Here is a 15,956-nt window from a genome sequence, read left to right on the forward strand (position 1 = left end):
TTTTCACTCTGTCGTCAGCTTCCCTTAGCAAACCATCTGATGTTATCTATTGTTCTATTTCTGTTCACAACCATAAATCAAGATTCCAGACCTCCTGTCTGTTTCCTTTTGCCCTCTAAATCTTTGATTCCAACAGGAGGTTGGCTTTCCTTACTGGTAATAGCTTCTACCCAAGGTGGATGTTTTGGAGTCTGTGAAAGTGGCAGATTCAGATACCTGATCCAGCATTAGTTGGCTCTGGGAGCCAAATGTGGAACCAAGTGGGATCATCTGAAGGGAAATGCCTTCAGTAGTCTATGTTGTCATACAGGTCTGTGGTTAGCAGGAATGCCTAATGTGTGGAAGACATATGTGATGGACAACTCATAATAAAATAAAGGTCATACTCAGCATCTACACTGAAGTTGCTAATAGCATAAGGAGAAAGATAAGCAGCCAGGATATCGCTGGTGGCCAAAGACAAACACTCTCTTCAAGCAAAGTATTGGCTCTCATAGAAATCCAATGACAGGAAATGAAGTATGGCTTACAACTGGAATTGGAAAGTCAGGAACAGGCTGTTGGGTTCTCATCTCTACTTCACGAGACTGATTCATTTTCCCACTCCTCTCTGTAGTCTGGTGGAAGAGAATGTCTAATGCAGAGTCTCTATGACAGGAGAAGGAGCTAGGCAAGTTGGGGAACCAGGAAATGGCCCAGGATAAAGAAAGGGTGTCACCTGTTCCACATAATGTTTGGCACATAATAGGCGTGTGCTAATAACTTTCTTAGAGTAGACAGACTCCATAATCTCTGCTTTCTGAAGCTCCTCAGGTGCCTTCACTCAGTGAGACCTGCCTTCAGTTTGAAGAATAATAGAGACTGACTCCTGCTGCTCATAGTAATAATGAAGGGAGCAGTGGCAGGAGTAAATCCACCCTCTTTTTATCAAATATACATGTATGGAATGTGTGCCTTTGTCCAAAAATCTCGTAGGCATTGGTTTAGTTCTATATACCTATTTGGTACCATGACCATTTTTATCTCAGTGTCTGAAAATTATAAGCCATTTTCATTGGGCATAATTAGAACAAGAGGAAGCTGTGTGTTAGAAATGGAAATGGAATATGAAGTGGTTGGCAAAATAGGAATAGAGATTTTTGTAGTGAAGCCCTGGATAATATTCCATGAACCTGCGGTCTGCTTTGCTGGCCTCTTTCGCTTACTGTATGCCATTGTGGGTCATTCTGAATCAGTTCTGTATTATGAGGAGGCATGTACCGTGGAGATCAGCCTGCCCACTGATCATAGTGAAGTTTAACTATGATCCAGATTATAATTTTTTTTTGGCATAGCTACTATCATTACTTTCTGCTGTACTACATATAGAAGAACAGAAATAGGAATGTCATCCCTTGGTTGCAGTGCTGTCTCTGTCCTCTTGTCTAGAGAACTTCCTTTGATGCCTATCTATGAGAGAGAGAAAGAGATTGCTAGCCCTGGGCCCATTTTGCTAGAGCACAGAGTCTGGTGTAGTCTATGCAGAAGCTTTCAGTGATTCCCTTTCTGTGGAGTTCCTTTAAGACCCTTCACAATCTATCCAACTTCCCAGCATCATCATTCACAGTCTTTTCCCACACACACTGTACTTCAGCCGCATTCATTAAAAGAGCTTCTATGTGCCAAGCTCTGTTCTTGTCACTGCAGGTATAATAGTGAACAAAACAGGTAATATCCTTGTCTTCATGGAGGACCTACATTCTAATGGGGGTCGCAGACAATGAAATAGTAAACAAATACAAAATTATACTAATATGTCAAGTAGTGATGTTTTATGTTTTATGGTTATCAGAGATGGAGAGTATTATTAGAAGGGGGGTAGCGGGGATAGGTGACTTGCCATTGTAGATAGAGTGGTAAGGGCAGACCTTTCTCTTAAAGTATCATTTGAGTGGATATTTGAAGGAAGCAAGCTACTCAGAACATTTCAGCAGGTACAATAGCCAGATGTTGGGAATGAATCTGGCATGTTTAAGGAACAGTGTAGCTGAAGTGACATGAATGAGATGAGAGGAAGTTAGAGGAAACCAGGGCCTTATAGGAGAATATGAGGACTTGCAGCTTTCACTTAAAGTGAGATGTCAATAGAGGTTTTGACAAGAGGGATGACATGTTTTGATCTACCTTTTAAGAAAATTATTCTGTCTGCTAAACTAGATGCTCATAAAGCAAGGGTGGGAGCAGCAAGTTAGTTAATGGCCAATATTAACAATCCAGGTGAGATGATGGTGGCTTAGACTAGATAATAGTGGAGGTGATAAGAAGGGAGTTTAAGTGTGGCTATATTTTGAAGGTAGAGCTGACAGAATTTGTTGGGTGGTTGGATATGAGGTAGGAAAGAGAACAGTTAAATATTTGAGCTGAGGGGAAGAGGAATACAGAAGTTAAGTATGGGAGTGGGGAGCAATCAGGAGTTTAGTTTGAGTTGCTATTTATGAAAATGGGAAAGAAAGCTAAAGGAGAGTAGTTTGGGAGGGGGCAGGGCATAGGAGTTGAGATGCCTATCAGATATCTTCATGGAGGTAAGCAGTTGGATGTATAGTTCAGGGTTCAAAGGAGAAACCCAGGTAAGAGATATAAATTTAGAGAGAATACAGTCAATAATAAGGTAATACCTTTGTACAGTGACAGAAGGTAACTAGATTTATCATGATAATCACTTCGTATTATATAAAAATATTTAATCACTATTGTACACATGAAACTAATATTGTAAGTCAGTTATACTACAATTTTAAAAAGAGGCATAAATTTGGGAGTCATCTCCATAAAGATGGTATTTAAGTTCATATATGGATCACCTGGGGAGTAAATATAGGGAAGAGAAGGGGTTTGAGGACTTCAGCTCCAGAATGTTTCAACTTTTAGAGGTTATAAAGATGTGGATGAACCAGCAAAGGAGACTGAAAAGGAACAGCCTGGGAAATTGGCAGAAAAGTAAGAGAATTTGATGGAAGTTAAGTGAGGAATGTGTTCTAAGGAAGATGGACTGTGTTGAATGCAACTGATCAAGTAAATGACACCTAAGAATTGACCATGGATTTGGCCTTGTGGAAGTCATCAGTAACTTTGACAAGAGCTGTTTCAGTACAGTGGTGGGGTCACAACCTGGTTAAAATCGTTCAGGAGACTTTTTTTTTTTTTTTTAATGGGAACTTTTAAAACCTATTTGTTTATTGTTGGGAATGAGCCAGAAAAGAGGTAAAAATTGATGCTCGAGAGAGGTGACAATTCCTGGATCTCTCTCTGAGTGGGAGAGAAGGGATGGCATCCAGCACATAGTTAATAAGCCACAGAGGATAATTTATCACTGAAAGATCTTTCAAGCATTTGCCTCATTTTGTCTTCCCTTTGGCTGGAACGTCCTCACTTCCCTCCTATCAGTACTACCACCACCACTCCACCTGTCAAAACCATATTCATCTTTCAAAAGCACAACACATTGCATGCATATCCTTCATGAAGCCATCCTCGAATTCCTCAGACATAATTGATTTTTTTTTTTTTTGTATGTCCATGGCATATTTTTTGTACTATCTTACATCACTTCCATGGACTGCCTAGTGTTTTCATTAGTCTTTCTCCTTGATTAGATAATTTGTTCCTTGAAGGCTCTTAATCCCTAATTTCTGACCTCACTCAGCTATTATAAAAGACAAATTAATTAATAGATATCCCTGGCTCATAGAAGATACTCAAATATTTGTTGTCCTGTGTGGTTATAAAGAGTCAGTCTTTCCCTTGTTTGAAGCTGGCTTTGGTTTGGAGGAATAGTGCCAGGCTCCACTACTGAATGTGTTTATTTTGCATCTCCTACTATAGTACAAATAGCACTATTTTTCTGAATTCTATTAAGAATCTGTTCTTCTCATATCCTAAGCAACAACACTATGTAACTCTGGCTCTCTAAAGTGCTTTGTCGGTAGTATATATAGTACATATTGATCAATAAACCTTTTTCTTCTGGTCATACCCTTTCTAAGCTATGATAAACTGATGCCTTACAGACAGATTCTAGCCAGAAATCACCCTGTGTCCTACCTCCCAAAAATCCACCCTAGAGAATCAGTTCGAGAATCAAATTATCTCTTGAGAATCAATCTCTTCTCAAGAAAATAATGAATGATTTCTCAAGAATAATTTTTAATAAGTAAAAAGAATAAATTCTTGCTTCATTGATTTCTGGCCAAATCAATACCTTTTGGTTGAGAAGTGCTAATTTAGTTGCTGCCTTTAATACAGATAGGGCTCAGAAGAATATTCACATTGAGACCCAGCCTGAGTCAAATCCAGGTTCTACCACTTGGGCAAGTCATTTTATCTCAGTAAACCCCTCTGAAGTTTTAATTTTCTTTCCTGAAAATATAGAGATAATTATGCCCACTTAATAGATTTGATGTGAAGGTTAAATTTGGTATGTGTACAAAGTGCCCAGCTCAGCATCTAGAAAAGTAAGTACTCAATAAATGTCAGTTGCTATTCCCTTTCTCTGTTTTTGTTTTTCTCATACCCTGGGTTGCTGCTATTCTGTTTCAGAGCAAGAGAGAAAATAGGTGGGTTAGCTGCTGTAGCACGGGTATGTGTTCTTTTTTTAGAAAGCAGTTTTGAGCAATGGCTTCTTTCCCATGCCCCTTGTGTCCTGTCTGCCATGGACTCATACCTCTGGGTCGTTTCTTTACCCTTTATCTTCTCCATTTCTCCCTTGAATGCAGTCCAGGGAGGCGGCTCTAGTTTCACCTCCTGCTCTCCATCTTCTCCTTCCACCTGACTCCCAACTTTCCTCTTTAACTTCAACTTCTGAGGTGATCAGTTGTCCTTTGTTCTCTAGCTCTGGGTTAGACACACAACGAAAATGATGCCACCTGGTGGAGGACTAGATTTTCTTTGCCCAGGCTGAGAAAGAGCTTTTGCATCAAGATTCAGGTCTAGAAGGCCATCTTCCCACGTCCTCTGTGCTAACTAGAGGCCGCATCCTAGCACACCAGGGTTCACTAGTGATTTGTTTTTCTCTTTCTCCTGAGCCTGCATCTTTGAGAGAGAGCAAAGTAGAAATAATGCCAAACTCTGAGTAAGAAAGTACATCTCATCACTTTAGCATGGGTCAACTCATTTTACTTTTCCGAGTTCCAGTTTTATTGGTAAAATAGGACTAATAATTCCTGAATTTTGACCTTACCAGATTATTGTTATAAGATAAGAGATGCAGAAAGTTTGATAAACTAAAGTGCTACTTAGATGTAAGGAAGTATTATTACTCTCCTGCCTCGTTTATATTTCCAGGCTAGTTCAGGCTTGGGGGGAATGGGTGCTAGACTCTGCATTTGCTTATTTACCTTCCCAGGACCCTGCCCTTCCTAAGGGGCAGAACCTGGTGAGGCTTCCCAAGCCCACATAACCTGTGATGGCCTTGCAGGACCATAAGCCAAACCATTGATTTGCCACCTCTCAGCTCCTCCCAGCCATGATTCCTAGAGCTTGGTAATGTGGGCCTGAGAAGCTTCCCCCGTCTCTACTCCATTGGAGACTCCAAGAAGGAATTTGGGTTAATCCCGTCTCAAAACTTTGATTCATCTGCCGAGGCGTTGGCCAGACTGTCAGGACATTTTGGGAGTTCTCTGAAATGAGAGAATAATACAATACTTCTAGCTCCCCCTACCGTGTATCAGGTACTATAGTTAGAATTTACCTTGTTTAATCCTAATAGCATCCTTTGAAGTAGATTTTATTATTTGCAATTTACTGAAAACAGAGGTTCAGAAAAGTTAAATCTCTTGTTCCCAGTCACACAGCTAAGTGTAGAGTTGGAATTTGAACTAACTTCTGTTTTATTCCAAAATTGTTGTTCTAACCACTATACAGGAAGAGGGGCTGTGTGCTACAGAGGAAAATTCAGATTTCTAGTCCTATGATTTACATGCAGATCACAATCTTACTTTTGTGATCTGGGGCACGTGGCTTTCAACTTCTCCAGCCACAGATACTATCTCATTAAATCTTTACCATGGCCATGTGACTTAGGTGCTATTCTATCTCTGTTTTACATTTAAGGAAACTTGGTGAGGTAAAATGACTTGCCTAAGGTTACAGAATACTAATAACAGTAAGTGGCAAAGCCAGAACTCAAGTCTGGGTTTAATACCTGGTTTGGTGTTCTGTTCACGATTTCTCACAGCCAGCTCCCAAGAGCTGGTGTATCACTCAGACAAACTTATAGCTCTCAGGATGCTGGTTGAAAGCCTATAGGAGGAGCAGGAGCTTTGCCCTCTTCTGCGCTGTCTCTTTATCATCCCATAATCCTTCTTCTTAGGAACTTTACTGAGGCAATATAAACATTTGCAGTTCAAGGAAAAGTTTTATGCAAAGCTTTAAAACTGCTCAGAGCACCCTACAGAAGCCTGAGAATCTGCCTCCCATCCTTCATATGAGTTTGTGCTGTTAATCTGGCAGTATGGTATAGTGGGTAGTTTTTGGTTTTGTTTTTTTTTAATTATGTTTTGAGAAAGTTCTTTCTGAGCCTTTTTCTTTATCAATATAATCTTGTAAGGTTGTGAAGGGTAGAAATGACAAATATTCAAAGGCAGCAGGTAGAGCCTTATCAAACTGGACAGACTCATTGGAAAAAGTGAAAGACCCATCTTTCCCCCATTAGGTGCATTCTTCAGATAACACTTGTTACCAGTTTGTGTCCTTTCTGTTGTTTTCTGTGTATTTTAAATGTATACAGGTATGTGTAGATATATGCATATATACACATTACATGGTATGCATGTATGTGTGTCTATGTAATAGACACATATATGTTGAACACACTGGAATCTAGAATACATACTGTATTATGGTCTTGATTCTTGAATTTAGCTTGTTTTGGGCTTTTTTCTTGTTAGTACTTGAAGATTTATCCTTTTAAATTAATGTTTTATAATTTATTAGGTGCTCCCCTATTGATTACATACCATGATTTAAAAAAGCAAAATTACACAACAAATGTTGAGTTTTTAAAATTTCTTTTCAGGACAAGAAGAAAAAGAAACATAGAGACAGGAAGTCATCTGACTCTGACAGCTCAGACTCTGAGAGTGATACAGGCAAGAGGGCAAGGCACACATCAAAAGACAGCAAGGCAGCAAAGAAGAAGAAAAAGAAGAAGAAGCACAAGAGGAAGCACAAGGAGTGAGAGTGCAACGAATAGAGGGGTTGTTGAGAGAAGAAAGAACCAGGAGCCTTGTGCCTGGCTCCTAGAAAGACTCAGTAGTGAGAATATGGCCTCCCACCCCATGACTTCTCTCTTATGGGAGATGTCTTCCTCTCATACAGCAGGCAGGTTTGGGAGTTAGAAGTCAAAAGCCTCTGCCTGAATATGTTGTTTCCTTGCCACTCCTGGTCCCTTTGCAATTGACCCCTGCAGCTCACACATTCATTCACCCAACTTCCTTCATTCAGCAGGAGGTCCTATTACCCTCTCCAGCTGCCACTGCCAGAGCCTGATTCCTGTATAGGAGTCCAGGTTAGAGTCATAGTTACTGCTGTGGAGGTGAGTCCAGCTGTAGTTGGAGAACAGAGTGATTGGCCCCTCCCTGTTGGTTTACCCTGGGCCGGTTGGTGGGTGATCTCTGCTGCATCCAACACATAGGCAGAGGGAGAGGGAGGGAGACTGGCAGTATGAGGGAGAACATGGTAAGAAGTGGTGCTCACTTTTTCCATTCCCTCTGCATATGATTCTACTATGCTAGAAGTGACAGCTAGTGGTCACAGCCAGAAAATCATTGTTCGCAGTGACTGAGCTTGTGTGTGACATTCTGCCAGACCACCAAACCAGACAGCTCAAGCCAAGATCATTGCTTTACTTTGTATTTACTACTGTGAGTTAATTGGTTCCACTTCAGGTCTCTGCTTAAATTCCTGGCACTAAATGTAAGCGTGTTTGGTTTTAAACGTACTGAAAGTTCTTATTGCTATAACACCTTTTCCCAGGTAACTTACAGACTTTAATATGTTACCTGAGACTGTGGAAAGAGGCCCAGCTGAGGTACAGAGCCAGAGGTACTAGCAGGTCTCAGCCTTCTTAGATCACTTATAAGCCCTCCCTTCTGTAACGATCAGATGACCTCTTCCCCTAGAGCTGATTAGAGAATCAGTAAGACTTTGTAACCATGAGTAATGGCCTGGGACATAAGTGGTAGTTCACCAGTCATCTTGGCCAGTGGGCATTTTCTCCCCCAACCAAGGCACAAGCCTGGATCCTTTGTCCCGAGCCTGCATTCTGGAAAGAGACCACACAGCATTGCACAGAGAAGAGCAACTGTGCAGAATGGGTCTGAGGTGATAGTTCAGTAGCCAAACCTGGGGAAGCCCTGCCAGATTGATTATTCCATGCTGGACAAGCTCATTTGGCCATGGAAGGAGGTAAAGGCAAGGTGTAGGTACAGCTATAGTATTATTTTACATGTAAGGTGATCAGTTACCCTGTCCCCGAAACAATCCAGTCTCTCATCCAGTGCTTCCTTCCTGAGTGACCTTCAGGCAGGCGTTTCTGCCCACTCTCTTACACACAAAGAAACTGAGACTCCCAGAGTCATGTCACCAAAGGCAAAAAAGCAACTAGGTAGTCTTGATTCTGTTTTATTGACCTCGGAGCACCCTTTGGGTGCAGTTAAAAAAAAATGAACACAATGGGAACCGGAACTGGATCCAGGATGGATCCCAGAAGAATTTCCCCAACCAAGGTGGATTTATACAAAATGCCAGAGTTAAAAATGAGGCAATCTAGTGCTGAGTCCAGGGTAGCCAGTTGGCAGAGGAGCAGTCAGTGAAGGAGTACGCACATCATGCCTCTTTCTCGTAAGTGCGGGTGCAAACTACACTGCCGTGGGTGAGTGTCTGGAAGGAAAGAGAGTCAAATTAAGGCCTTTATCCTAATTATCTTCATTTATTGACTACCTACTATGTGCCAGGCACTTTACATTTTTTTTTTAAAATACTTATACCAAGTTAGGCATTGTAATCTTTTAGAGATTTGGAAAAAATGAGTTTTGAGAGAGGAAGTAACTTGGTCAGGATCCCAGAGTGTTTATCTTTCCTTTGCACCATTCCTCTCCCTTCATCTGTGGTGCCTAAGATGGTGCCTAGCATGTAATAGACAAATGGGTAAATAAAAATATCCAGAGACTCTTGGAGAAGAACTACGGTAGGTCACCAACTTTCCTTCCCTAACTTGGAGTAGTTCCAGGGCCCGATCCCTGAGCCCCCACCATCTAGCTGGCATTGTAGAGCCAGGTCTATGGTCTCACTAGTCTGATTGCCCAGTGAATATTTGGTCCTGCACATCACAGTCCCACTAAAGATAGGCACCTCATTCTCAATTCTGTGAGTCCCCCTGCTCTATATGACTGCAAGAATGCAAAGAACAGGTTACACTGACTCCAGAAGGTCTACCATGCCCAAGCAAAAATCCGAGTTAAGAGGTAGAGACCGCGGATGACTGCTATCTCTACCTCTGGGTCTGGGGGTCTGGGGATGTTCAGTCAAATCTATATTCCCCGAGCGAAGTCCCTAAGTTTGTCTCTAAACACAGACCTGTCAACCAGGTTGTCACTTCCTACCTAGGCTGTATTCAGGTACTTGAAGTAGGCCAAGCATGAAAAGCACTGAGAGGAGGTGGGGCTAGAATGAGGTAGGAAGGGCTATGCTGTCAGTCACTGCCCCACCGGCCTGTCCCTGTCCAAAGGCTTTACATGTGGCAGTACAGTCCTAAGGAAGAGAGGGAAAGGGAATGCTGTGATGGGAGATGGGAGACTTTCCTAGGGACTTGGGATCAGATCTGGCCCTGCTTTCTACCTCTCTGGATCAAGGTGAGGCAGACAGGAGGAAACTAAGGTAGTGGAGCACCTGCTGCATCCCATGTCCCCCTCCAGGTCAGTGATTCTTTGTGCTCTGCATCCACTGTCTCATTCAGATTTCCCAGCAGCCCTTCAAGGTTGGTGTTATCAGTACCTGTTTTACAATTGGACTTGAAGAAGGTGACTTGTTCAAGGTCACACTGCCTGTAAACATATTTGCACCTAGGCCTGAGATTTGAGTCAAAAGCACTACATAGAAAATTCCCATCTAATACCACCCTGACCTGGTCTCCTCCCTTCATTGTCCCAGCTTCCATTGCTGCCAGGGGAAGACCTTGGTTTTTTACAACAGGCTTGGCTGAAGGAGCAGCAGTATAACCAACCAGGTGAGGCTCTGAAGTTGTCTGTCTTACCAGGATGAGTTTTCCATCAACAAGCTCCCGCACAAGTGTTGACTCTTGCCCGTCCCACTTCTGCACGTGGACAAGTTTGCCTCCATCCAGCGTCACAATGGACTGTGGAAAGAGGCCTGAGTTGTGATGTGAGCCAGGATTGAGGGACAGCATGGGGGATCTGGTCACTGAGCCACAGAGGATTCAGCCTCTGGACCAAACAAATGATAGTGCTAGGGCCAGAGCTCAGGCAGCCCACCTCCAGCCTAACCCTGCAGGATGTCTAGTTCACTTCTGGTCTCTGCTCCACCACTGCCTTCAGGTGTTGAGCAAGTAGGAAGAGGAAGGCAGGCGGTGTGGTAGATCAGAGACCAGCACTGCACAGCCTAGCTCTGAGAAGGGCCACCAGCATTCAGGGTGGGCACTTATCCCATACTGTAGGTGATGCCAGAGCCCCAGTGTCCCAAAGATATAGGGGGTATGTGCCATCTTATATCCCCAGGAAAGGTGTGAGGAGTCTTGAGACTCTCCAGCCTAGTGGTGATCACTAATGTCTAAAAGACCCTTGGGGATAGGAGGTATTGGAAAATTAGACTTCCTATCCTATATTCCTACCCCTCTTCTTGATCTACATCATGTGACCCCTTCAGCTGACAAGTGGGCAGCAATTGCCAGGTCCTGGGACTGGGTGCCCTTGGAGTGTTTCACAGCCCTGGTCAAATGCCCACTTAGTCTTCTGGGTACCAGCCTGCATCAGCTGGTTCTCATTTGGCAGCTCTCCCAGATCTCTTCTCCAATAATCTGGGGACTCTAGGCCAGGCTAAGGGACCCTGACTGAGCAGAGTTCAGTAGGAGAATCTGAGAAGACTGCATGTATGTATTTGGGGGTGGGTATGCATCCTTACCATCACCTTACTCATTGCCATTCCCCTAGTTGTTTGCCCACTCGGAGTGGATTATTTTCGGCCTAGGCATCCCAGAGGACTGCTGTTGTGTTTAACTGGGAAGCATGAGACAAGCTGCCAAGACAGAGTCACTGCAGAGTGGCAAGCCCTGAGACGGGGTAGATGTCCCCTCCCTCCCTGAGGGGAGGTAGATTAAGTCTTGGTCAGAAGACACAACAAACACCCAAGACAATGCCTTGTTGAGAACATAGTTTGTCCTGCCTGTGGACTGGCAGCATTGGAAATACTTCCTCAGGGTCTCTGGCCAATCCCAGGAAGTGACAGTTGGAAAAGAGGAAACATCTGAGTGGGTCTCAACCCTTTGTCCCCAGCTGCCTCCCCTTTGCTAGAGGCCAGATGCCCTAACTTGGTGGAAGGTCCTGACTTCTGGGCATCGTTCCTAAAGCACTAGAAGTCACAGGCATAGCAACACCACTCCCCCATCTATGGAAGGAGAAAGAAACCCAGAGTTACTGCATGCCATGCACAAGGTCACCCAGTCGGAGTTGGAGGAGACGGAGGTCAGAACATTCTGACTATGCTGCCCACTCCCAGGAGCAGCTAGTAGATGCTTCCAAAGAATGTAGAAGAGGGCAGGACAAACATGCGTTTAGCACCTGAGACATTCCAGCACTGTACAGGCTTTACGGCGCTTCTTCATTTCAGTCCCCCATAATTGCCTACCCCTCAGGTGCAATAATAAGAGGCAAGACTACCAGCCTATTCCCCTTCAGGGTCTCAAGGTCCTCCATTCCCCATTCCCCCTTGACTCACCTTAACCTTCCTGTCATCTGCCGTTGTCTCATTGAACTCCACCCCCAGCTTGAAGCTGATCTCGGTGTTCTTGAAGGTGCTCTGTGTTTTTATGGTGATAGTGTCCCCATTTATTTCGATGATTGTGGTAGGCTTGGTCATGTTGGCCACCTGCCTGGTAGCAAAACCCACACCTGAAGGCAAAGGGAAAGTTATGAGTATGTGAGCTGGAGTGGAGAGGCAGGGTACAAGAAGCGCAATGAACAATTCTTAGGCCTGGATGTGAGGAAGAAGAGGATACCTTTCCGAGACTTTACGTGGCCACTTTTTAATTCAGTCTGACTGTTAGCTCTGTGTGGTAAAGAGACACTACTGATCCCATTAGATGAGAACTTAAGGTACAGGCATGCCACAGCAAGTTGGTGACAGAACTGAGATTAGAATAAGCTATTAAGTGCTTTTTGTGTGATAACTACACGTCATCTCATTCAATCCTTCCTGAAGGGTTGATCTATTATCTTCACTTTGCAGATGCTAAAACTGAGATGGAACTGAAGCCCAGGTCACAAATCTGAATTGACTACACAGCTCTTTTAACTGCTCAGCTATACTGCCTCCTGAGGCTGGAGCACAGGGCTCCCTTCCAGGGCACCTGAGCAGCTTTCAAGCTACAGGCTGAGGAAAGAAGAGAAATGTGGACTTTGCCTTCCAGAGCCTTAGGGATGAGAGTTTTCCACCTTCGGAAGTTTTTATCCTGAGGCGCACTGGTGCTCTTGTCCCCCATAGAGGGCAACAAAACATTTCAAAGCCTCTTATATAGGATCTAGGAGGTAGGCAGAAGGGTGTGTGTCAGCGTAGATTTTTGAGAGGCCTGAAGTGGTACAGCATTCAGGATTCAAATCCAGGTCTCCTGGCTCCCAGTCTAAGGCCCCATGGGGACTCCCCTCCTGACCCAAGCATGGCTTTCCTGGGCACTGGGCAATCCTGCAAGAGAGTGCGGAACAGAGTTCTTGGGCAGAGTCTAAGACGTGTCCCCACAATCTCTCCTTTTGCCTACAACCTCCATAACTGCCCTGCCCCTAGCTGCCTATGCTGAGCTGTCCTCCAGGGCAGAGGTGGGGTGCACAAAGTCTCCAAACTGTCTGCTTCGCTACATAGCACTTGGCAGGTACATAGTCCATGCCCTCCATGTGTTTTTGTACTTAGTGCTCATAACAGCCCTGAACGGTAGGTATTATTATCCCCAATTCATAAATGAGGATCAGAGAATAGAGTGACTTGCCCAAAGTCAAAGAGTAAGTGTTTGACCTAGATCTGAATCTGGGCTCCCAAACTGTTCACTATTGCTCCTGGGCCATTCTGCCTCCTGTGATATGTGCCTGTGATCACTCGTACTACCGAGGCTGGGCCTCTTTGCCCCCTGAGAACTCTTGGTCTAAAATGATGGGCACGAGCAGCCACTGCAGCTGGCCCACCTTGCCTGGCCAGTGAGAGACGTGGCCTCACCCCCTGCTGTCAGAGTGAGTCACGCCAGTTCCACTCCCTAGCAGACAGCAGGGCCTTGTCGCTGCATAGGGAGTTCTGTTTGCATAGGACCTACCTGAAGGAGTGCAGTGTTTGAGGAAGGAAACCTCTCTGGGAGTGAGGAAGGGACTGAGCCAAGGAGAAACTTGAGACAAATTGGGCTGACAATTCAGGAAGCTTGGGAAGAGCTGGCGTCTACTTGGACATGTAGCTGAAGCCATTTAGTGAGAGAGCTGGGCAGGGCCTTCTCTCCTTCCTGGGCCCCAGCCTTTCAATCTGTATGACAAGAAAAGCAGGCTGCATGGACTCTCAGACCTCTAGCCCAAGTTGGGGCAAAATAAGGAAGCAATGGTGGTAAGGATGTTGCAGCTCACTTCAGGGACCAAGATCTTCAGCTGCAATGTCTGCTGTGGGAGGCTTGAGAGGAGGAACTAACTCAGGCATTCTAACTCCCCCAACAGTTGCCCAAAGCCCCGCCTCTACTCCAAGAATGGCTACCTTCCTGGAGTCACTAGGCATATTACCCAGCATAGGGTAGGGGCTCTTTGGCCTCAAGAGCCAACACTTGTTCCTATTTCAGAGAAGGGTTAGAAACAGGTGAGAGGTGGTTGGAGTGCACCTGCCGTAATCCAGCCCGCCTGGGAGGAAGGCATGGGGAGTAGGCATGGAACAGGCATGGAACGTAGCTCCACCGTGAACATTCCGGTTTTCCCTGCCCCAACCTGGGGAACTAGGATAATCTCATATCGGGATTTCAGGAAAGGGTATCACCTTCTGCATCAAAGCACATACTAGGAGGGGAAAGGCTGGAGATCAATCATTAGCCAAGCAGTTCCAACCACTCCCCATTCCCAAGGCCTATATGGGAACTGATCTGGGTTGCAGATCTAGAAGTCCAGGTTTTCATCTCTGCTGTGGAATTTTTATGACAAATTCCTACTTTCTCTGGGTCTCAGTTTCCCCATCTGTTGAACTAGGCAAGGTATAAGGATCTCCAAGAGCCTTATCTGTAGGATTCTTTGAATTGTAACCTTTCCACATCCAAACACCAGACCCTCCCAGCCAAAGATCCTCCCTGCCTTTAACAGGTCTTGGCCTTGCTCCAGGACCCTTTGCTGCACCCCGGAAGTCCAATGGCTTTCTCTATCGGACTCCAGCCCAAGGAGTGGCTGAGCCTTGGGTTGTATGTAGCTGGTGTTGGGGCCTCTTGCCTCACCATACCACTAGGCTCACTGACAGTGATTAAAGCCTGGTTACACACCAGTGCAGAGCAAGGTCGGAGACTGGTGAGAAAGAGGGTATCCTCCAGGCAAAATCCTTTTCCCTAACCCAATATGGAGGAGCAGAGGTTCTTGCTTACTGCATGGGCCTCTATCTCACCTCCTCATTTCCCATCACCATGATTCCCCACTCTTCCATCTCCCTCCTGGGAATTCTCTACTTCTGTAGGCCATAGTACATTCTCCCATCCACCCCACTTCCCTTTCTATGTTCACAATTTCCAATTCCTGAACCACCGGTGCTCCTGTTCTTTTCCTCCTCCGCCTGCTAGCCTCCCACCTTCTTCAATGAATGCTTTCTTTTTATCCAAACCTGACCCCTATCTCCTGGTCATACAGCCCTCTTCCACCGCAGTGCCTCTCTACTCCACCTCTCTACTCCAACATCGACCAGCAAGTCTGCCTCCTTGCATCTCCCTACCTGAGAATCCCTCTTGCCAGGTTCAGACCAGGAAAGCCCTCTCCCAACAGGCCTCGCATGCCCTATTCCAGGCTGCCATAGTCTCCCTGTCCCCTTATCCCCCAACCTTGACTAGAAGGGATGCAGCAGGCGTTCAGGGTACCAGCCAGGACGGGAGCATTGCGCTGGGTTGGGCACGTGGCCAGCCCCTCCCCAGCCCAGCATCCTGAGCCCCAGCTCACCGACTGACTTCATGTAGTCATCAAAATTCTTGCTGTCTACTAGCTTCCACGTCCCCGCGAAGGCGTCCACCATGGTGAGGCTGGGCTAGGCTGAGAAAGAAGAATCGACAAAGCTGGCGTGGAAGGACTCCAGGACCCGCGGCTCCTAACCAGCGCTGCCGCTTTAAATAGCCCTTGAGTCACGTGACGAGGCGTGGCCCACAACCCCCGCTCCCGAAATAGGAAGCCCCAGACTGGCTCTCACCCTCCGGGGGCTGGCCGCCCATCCCCCAGCCCACCGAAATGGAAGGGGCAGACTGTAGCGCCCGGCTTGCCTGCGTCAGAGCGGGTGCCCGGCTTCCGAGTCCCTGTCCCTGGCTGGCAGGGACCGGCTCCCTTCTCTGGCTTCAAGGCGCTTTTTGGAATCTGAGAAGAAAGCCGCTGGGGGCACGGTGCCCGCGAGCTGGGCGCACGCCGCACACATCTTCCATCCTCAAGTCCCTCCCTGAGCTTAGAGCAGAGATGGGAGACTTGTCCTTGGGCTGATGCCCACGCCGGGAAAGCTCT

The 15,956-nt window shown here is 45.7% G+C and overlaps 2 protein-coding genes across 3 annotated transcripts in view; one reads left to right on the forward strand and one right to left on the reverse strand.

Moving 5' to 3' along the window:
* ZCCHC17 (zinc finger CCHC-type containing 17) overlaps positions 1–7,975 on the forward strand; it is a 48,585-nt gene extending 40,610 nt beyond the window's left edge. For both annotated transcript variants that reach the window (XM_011357806.2, XM_011357807.2), the window contains one exon: positions 7,052–7,975. In XM_011357806.2, the coding sequence (XP_011356108.1) occupies positions 7,052–7,213 (162 nt within the window). In that variant the 3' untranslated portion in view covers positions 7,214–7,975. The remainder of the gene's footprint in view (positions 1–7,051) is intronic.
* A 667-nt stretch (positions 7,976–8,642) lies between these two features.
* On the reverse strand, positions 8,643–15,754 carry FABP3 (fatty acid binding protein 3). The gene is made up of 4 exons (XM_011357804.2): positions 15,411–15,754; positions 11,986–12,158; positions 10,289–10,390; positions 8,643–8,916 (listed from the first exon to the last, which is right to left on the reverse strand). Exons 1-4 carry the CDS (start codon positions 15,481–15,483, stop codon positions 8,863–8,865), a joined length of 402 nt encoding a protein of 133 aa, XP_011356106.1. The 5' UTR covers positions 15,484–15,754; the 3' UTR covers positions 8,643–8,862.
* Positions 15,755–15,956: the final 202 nt, after the last annotated feature.

The sequence above is a fragment of the Pteropus vampyrus genome, unplaced genomic scaffold (genome assembly GCF_000151845.1).
Source record: "Pteropus vampyrus isolate Shadow unplaced genomic scaffold, Pvam_2.0 Scaffold36, whole genome shotgun sequence".
NCBI classification, from domain to species: domain Eukaryota; kingdom Metazoa; phylum Chordata; class Mammalia; order Chiroptera; family Pteropodidae; genus Pteropus; species Pteropus vampyrus.

Bases quoted from the DNA above. Each gene is read 5' to 3' on its own strand.
- FABP3 (XM_011357804.2), bottom strand. From the start codon at position 15,483: ATGGTGGACGCCTTCGCGGGGACGTGGAAGCTAGTAGACAGCAAGAAT. The intron at 12,159-15,410 runs GTGAGCTGGGGC...CTTTGCCTTCAG, and splicing joins TGACTACATGAAGTCAGTCG to GTGTGGGTTTTGCTACCAGG. The intron at 8,917-10,288 runs GTAAGACAGACA...CTTTCCTTCCAG, and splicing joins TTGATGGAAAACTCATCCTG to ACACTCACCCACGGCAGTGT.